This window comes from Carlito syrichta, unplaced genomic scaffold, assembly GCF_000164805.1.
Source record: "Carlito syrichta isolate Samal-C Ts95f unplaced genomic scaffold, Tarsius_syrichta-2.0.1 Scaffold305649, whole genome shotgun sequence".
Taxonomy (NCBI): domain Eukaryota; kingdom Metazoa; phylum Chordata; class Mammalia; order Primates; family Tarsiidae; genus Carlito; species Carlito syrichta.
Genome location: NW_007249745.1, coordinates 397,740 through 404,521, shown reverse-complemented (window position 1 = coordinate 404,521; position 6,782 = coordinate 397,740). Strand labels below are relative to the sequence as shown.

General features: G+C 52.9%; 1 protein-coding gene across 1 annotated transcript in view; it reads left to right on the top strand.

The window, feature by feature from the left end:
• STX1B (syntaxin 1B) overlaps positions 1 to 6,782 on the top strand; it is a 22,514-nt gene that overhangs the window by 3,385 nt on the left and 12,347 nt on the right. Inside the window, exon 2 of the mRNA XM_008062041.2 lies at positions 6,496 to 6,570. Coding sequence (XP_008060232.1) covers positions 6,496 to 6,570 — 75 coding nt within the window. The remainder of the gene's footprint in view (positions 1 to 6,495; positions 6,571 to 6,782) is intronic.

Below are 6,782 nucleotides of genomic sequence, written 5' to 3'. Positions count from 1 at the left end.
GGGCTCTGGCGATCCTTCCGCCTCAGCCTTCCAAGTAGCTGGAACTACAGGTGCACGCTGAGGTCTCACCAAGTTGCCCAGGCAGGTCTTGAACCGGCTAATTTTTTAATTTATTGCAGAGATGAGGTCTCACCAAGTTGTCCAGGTGGGTCTCGAACTCGCGGGCTCAGGCAATCCACTCACCTCAGCCTCCCAAAGCATGGGATTACAGGCTGAGCCACCGAGCCCGGCTGACACATGGTTCTTAGTGGCAGAGCTGGGATTGAACCAGAGTTTCTGTGTCCAATTCACAAAGCCCATTTGGATGAGAACTGGGAGGTGCTCGGCTGGACATGGAGGATGTCATGGGGAGTCTGTCGGCCGAATAGGTGTTCCACGGTCTGAGAAGTGAGACCAGGGTGGGGCTCAAGTGAGGTGAAGAGGAAGGGTGGTGGGGGGCGGAGGCAGAGGGGACAGATGTAGGCTGGGGGCCACGAAGCGGTTGGTGGTGGAAGACAGGAGGGGTGGGCATATGGGAGCCCAGAGAGAGCGGGGGAGGCAGAATGGAGAAAGATGAGGCTTGCAGTGAGGGAGACTTGAATTCGAGACTGGACAGGACAGAGGCCGCTGAAGGACAAGTCGTGCACCCTGAAGGCAGGATCTGAGCTGCTGCAGCCCTCAGGTGCAGGGCAGGCATAGTAGGTGCTTTAAGAATGCAGACCTGAAATAACCAGACAAGAGTGGCCCAGTGTGTCCGAGAATAGGCAGAGACCAAGAGATCCCGGGCAATGGGTTGATACCCTCCAGCAGCACTGGGCTTCTTTCTTCGATTCAAACACATCAAATTTATGCCTGCTTGGGAGCCTTTGTATTTGTTTTCTCTGCCCAGAGTGCTGTTCCCTCTGCCCAGAGCACTGTTCTTTCCGCCTAGAACGCTGTTTCCTCTGCCCCAGAATTCTGCTTCCTCTGCCCAGAACGCCATTCCTTCCACCCAGAACACTGTTCCTTATGCCTAGGACACTGTTCCCTCTGCCCAGAACTCTGTTCTTTCTGCCTAGAACGCTGTTTCCTCTGCCCAGAATTCTGCTTCCTCTGCCCAGAACGCGTTTCTTCTGCCCAGAACACTGTTCCTTGTGCCTAGGATACTGTTCCCTCTGCCCAGAACTTTGTTCTTTCTGCCTAGTCTGCTGTTCCCTCAGCCTTGAGTTCTGTCTCCCCCACATTGTGGCACAGTTGGTTCCTCCAGGGCTTAACTCAAAGGTCACCTCCCCAGAAAGGCCCTGCCCAACCATCCTGTACAAAGCCTTCCCAGATAACCCGTTTCTCTCTATGGAATCTCCCTGTGTATCTCTTTCCTGCCGTTTAGCACAATCTGAAGTGATCTTGTTCATGTTTCGTTGTCTGTCTCCCCCACTGGAATGTCAACTCTCTGGAGGCAAGCCCTTCTCGCCTGTCACATTTGCCACTGCATCCCCAGCAGCACCCAGAAGAGAACCTGGCACAGATCATCCGTATCTGTTAGATGAATGAATGACTGTGAGCCTGAGGGACAATGAGGAAGGGAGTAGGTGGGTGAGGCAGGGAAGATGGAGGAGAGAGGTTGAGTGAGAGGCTGGACAAGGGAGGGAGGGAGGGAGGAGCGCCCAGGCCAGGGAGACAGATGGACAGAAGCGGGGGGCGGGGGAGGGGGCGCAGGAAGAGGCCGCTGCCTCCAGATCAAACGATGCTTGCACCCCTGAGGAGCATGGGCGAGCACGTGTGTGTTAGTGTGTGTGGGTACGCATGTGTGTTTACATACACACACGCGCGCGCACTCACTTTCACTCTTTTATCACCCAATTCCAGTCCCTTTCCGCCTCTGTTTTTGTCACCATCTCACCATCTGTCTCTTTGGTCACTGACTTGCTGGCTCACATTGTCCCTCTCCTCCTTCCGTGTATATATATCTGTCCTTGTTGTCTCTCCGCATCAGCACATACACACGCACGAGGGTTTTGGAAGAGTCCTGGAGGCCAGACTGAAGCTGGAGGCTGGGAGCTCTGCACTCTCATTTAATCCCCTCAAGCGCTCAAGGAGGTGGTGAGCAGTGAAGAGCAGAGTGCCCGGGTTCAGATCCAGGCACCATCGCCCCATCTGCTGAGTAATCTTGGGCAAGTTACCTCATCTGTCTGCGCTTTGGTCTCCTCATCTGACAAATGGGAATAAGAATAGTAGCTGCCTCATGCTTGTGAGGATTAAACACGAAATGCAAAGCACTTGTAACGGTAATGAGTACGTATATGTCAGATGTGTATAAATGGTCATCGTCCTCATTTGCACATGAGGAAACTGGACGCTTGGATTGTGCATCTATAACCTGAGGCCCCCATGAAGTGGACAGGGGCACATTTGATCTTCTTTTCCTGGGTAGTCTTATTTGCCCACAGCCTGCTTTCTTTCAGGTTGGCCTAACTTCTTCCAGAGATGGAGGCTCTACCATTATTATTATTATTACTCTTATTATTATTATGTCAGGGTCTCACTGTGTCACCCAAGCTGAAATGCAGTGGCACGATCATGGCCCACTGCAGCCTCAATTTCTTGGGCTCAGGTGATCCTTCTGCCTCAGCCTCCCGGGTGACCATGCCACTCAGCGCCACCATGCTCAGCTAATTTTAATTTGTTTTGTAGAGATGAGGTCCTGCTATGTTGCCCAGGCTGGTCTTGAACTCCTGGACTCAAGTAATCCTCCTGCCTCGGCCTCTCAAAGTGTTGGGATTACAGGCGTGAACCACTGTATCAGCTCAGTGTTCATTATTAAACACCTACCTTGGTGATCACTTGCACCAGCCTGCCTGTTTCTACCACAAAGGAATTGGGATCAGAGAGGAACGGGATTTGCCTAGGGTCACACAACAAGTCAAAAGGAGGTTGAGAGAGCTGGCTTCCTGTCTGGGTTCATCCCGTAACCCTGGGTTCCTTTTACTGATTTTCTGTCCTGTTTAGCAGTACTAAGGATGCAGCAGAGCTGGCTCTTTGGGGCCAGATAGGAATAGAGGGACTGCCATCTGTCAGCAAGACAGAGCCTGGAATTTAGCACCAGGCAGTCCTGAATTTAGGTCCTACCACTGTCCTTATTTGCATGAAGTCGTAGCCAGGTCAGGCAACCTCTCTGAGCCTGTTTCCTCATCTGTAACAGCAGGGCCAATAGTCATCCCTCCCAAGCACTCTTTTCTCACTAGCAGTATTAGGTGTTCTTTCTACCTTGGCTCCTGGCCTCTTCCTTCCTCCCATTTGGGGTAGACATTATTGCCGCTTGGCAAATACAGAGACTGAGGATCAGAGGGGAAGCCACATGGCTTTCTAGCTGTTGACCTGGGGCAAGTTTTTAGCTCTTCTGTGCTTTAGTTTTTCCTTCTAAAAAACTCAGTGGCTCAGTCTGTAATCCCGCACTTTGGGAGGCCGAGGTGAGTGGATTGTCTGAGCCCGCGGGTTCGAGACCCACCTGGGCAACTTGGCAAGACCTCACTTCTACAACAAATCAAAAAATTAGCCAGGCGTGGTAGCACATGCCTGTAGTTCCAGCTACTTGGAAGGCTGAGGCGGAAGGATTGCCGGAGCCCAGGAGGTCGAGGCTGCAGTGGCCAGGAGTGGCCACCGCACTCCAGTCTGGGTGACAGAGTGAGACTCCAACTCAAAAAAAAAAAAAAAAAAAAAGAACTAAATGGATAGATATATGCAGAGTGCATAGAACAGTGCCCAGCGCATTGTAAAATGAGGTCTAAATGTTTGCCATCATTATAATTATGTTGGCCAATGGTCCTTACAGAGTTTAATGAAGATTAAATGAGATAACATGAATGTGAGACTTATGCAAAAGGCACTATCCAGTGATAACGTTTTGCTTGGTTTCAGGCACAGAGCCTTACCCAGATCAGGCCTTAGCCAGAGCTCACCTGAGAGGGAGATCACTGGAGGCAGAGCCATGGGGGAGACCCATGGGGGCAGGCAGCCCAGTCTGGAGTCTGATGGGGTCCGTAGGGGGCTGTGGAGGAGACTGGATGCCCATGGTTTCCTGGCTCTGTTCTGCCTGGGTGCCCTTGGGCAAGTCACTTTCCTTTCCCCCTCTGGTCTCCTGTTCCATCATCTGTGAAATGGGGACAATAATATTTGCTCAGCTTTTCTTGCAGGGTTATGGTGGTGAGGATCAAAAGGAATTATGGATGTAAAAGTGTTTGTAAAAACTGTAGAGGATCGTTAGCTGTCGGCTTGCTTTGTAATTATTGTATCAAATAAACCATATTCAGGCCTTCTACTGTTCTTCCTCTCTTGAGGGCAAGTAAATAGGTAGCCCAGGAAGAATCTAAGGGAACTGGTTCTAGGAACAACAGGAGAGATAGGAATTCGACTTTAGGAAGGACTTCCTAAAGCTAGCGTGGGAAAGGGAAAGAGACAGAGAACGGGAAGGTTCCCAGGCACCGGGTCAGTGAGAGGCCTTCTGGTCTGTGGGAGGCTGGGCTGAGGGCTGAGTGAGTGCTTGAAGACCAAGAAAGGGCCGGAAAAGGCTTTTGGCTCTAGAGGAAGAAGGCCTCCTTGGGTAACTGGCTTTTGAGGACCAAGAAGGTACAGAGCATTGTGGGAGGCTGATGGGTCCTCAGAGGTTAGCCCAGCATCCCAGAGCGTCTCAGGACCACAATCTATCTAGGGTCATCCTGAGTTAGGTGGAGACTTGAGAAGTCCTCTCAGGGTCCCCAGCACCCACCTGTGCCATCCCATATTCTGGGGGCAGCTATGAGTCAAGATGGAAGAAACTCCCTTTCCAGACAGATGTCTGGGATTGTCTGGAAATGAGAAGCAAGTGCTGAACACATTTCCTGGCTCAGTGTGGGGCCCAGTGTCTGCGTGGAGAATCCCTGGAGTTCCGCTTGGGCAGGGATTCGGCAGGAGGCTGGGGTGGCTCCGGAGTGTGTAGCTGGAGGTCTCCTCCGGACTGCGCGGGCTTTTCCCGGTGCTATTGGGGTTCTGCTGATTCTGAGTTCTCTTGGCTGTCTAGATTGCATCTAGGTCCCATCTGGCTCTGTCTAGGTTCGATCTGAGTTGTCTGGGATCTGTCTGGAATCTGTCTGAGCCTCGTCTAGTTCAGTCTGAGCCTGTCTGGTTTGTGTCAGGTCTTGTCTGCATTCTGCTCGGACCCTGGCAAGCTCTTCTCTTGAGGTCCCAACTGGCTACACTCCCAGGTAGATGCTGTTTGGATCCTGTCTTGATTTCACTCAGGCTCCGGGGTTAGATTCTGTCTGAGTTCTGGCTAGATTCTTTCTGGAAATTAGGATGAACTCTGTTTAAATTTCCACTGGGGAGGGTTAGGGCTCCGGATGTCATTCAGTTTCATGGGCTGAGATTTTGCCCTCAGACCTTTGTCCCAAGCAGAGAAGAGTGTGGAGTCAGGAGGGTGTAGAGCTGGGGAGCCCTCCCTGCCTGCCGCCTGTCCTCTTGCCCTGATCTGTGTGAATGTGCAGATGAGCTCAGAGAGGCTGGGAGGACAGACCCAGCCATCCCTCCTGAAAGTCCCTGCAGGCGCGGCTGAACGCCTGTGTGTCCACACGTGTCAGCGTGTGGCTCTGCTGGGAGTCTGTGTGTGGATGAAAGCCAGCGTGTCAGTGCATTCTGTGTGGGCGTCACAGACCTATTCCTGTGTGCCTCGGGTGTCAGCTCTTCTGTCTATGTCGCTGGTCTGTCTGTCGGTGGCAGTGGTGGTGTGGGTGGGTGAATCCCTTTGTGTCTCCGAGCCCTGCGGGTGGAGGGCTGAGCAGCTGTAGGTTGCAACTGGAAAATTCAAGCAGGGAGAGTAGGTGGGTGTGAAGCTGGAAGGGGCTGGATGGAAGCGAGTGAATGCACCCAGAAGAACTGGCTGAGAGGGGAGTGAGAGGGGACGGGAGGAGGAGGCGCAGGGCCAGGGAGGTCAGGGTGCCGCCTGTGTCTCTCACCCAGCCCTCCCTGGGCCTGCCTGTGCTTGCTCAACTTGGCGCCTGCTACTGGCAGTGAAGTGACCTTGCGTAGGGGACGCGTCTGGTCAGGTGGGACAGGAGGGGAAGATAAAGGGAGTGAGATCTGGGCAGGAGGGGCTGGGGGCTAGCGGTGAAGTTCAGGCTCCTGGGGCTCCATTCCAGAGCCCAGAGTCAGCTATTGCAAGACTGACATTTAGCTGGTTGTTACAATATTGAAATTCATCGGTGCTGGTTGGTCAATAGCAGCTGCCTTGAGTACCATCCCCCTCCAGTTTGACTCTGTATCCACAAGGCCGCATCCGCCCCAAAAGAGTGCCTTTTGCTAATTCCCTCTGAGGGATCCTTTGGGCTGTCAGATATTTTTGGTGCCCTTGCCATCTCCCCTGTACCAGCCCCCTCCCAAGACCGCTTCTCAGAGCCTAGAGCAGGGAGCATCCAGGTACATGTGGCAGGGGAGGGCCAGAGACCTAGAGAGCCAATCTTGAGGACCTGGTAGGGACTGCTCATAGATTCAGCTTTCCTTGCCCCCCAGGCGAAAGACAGTGATGATGAAGAGGAGGTGGTCCACGTGGACCGAGACCACTTCATGGATGAGTTCTTCGAACAGGTACTGAGCCTCCAAGGCTCCCATCCTCAGAACCACCTCCTCCACCAAGAGCTTCTTTCCCTGCTCCTTCTTTTGTTTTTTGTTTGTTTTATTTTGGTTTTTTGTTGAGTTGGAGTCTCACTCTGTCACCCAGACTGGAGTGCAGTAATGCAGTGGCCGCGCCCGGCCACCGCAGCCTCGACCTGCTGGGCTCCGGCAATCCTTCTGCCTCA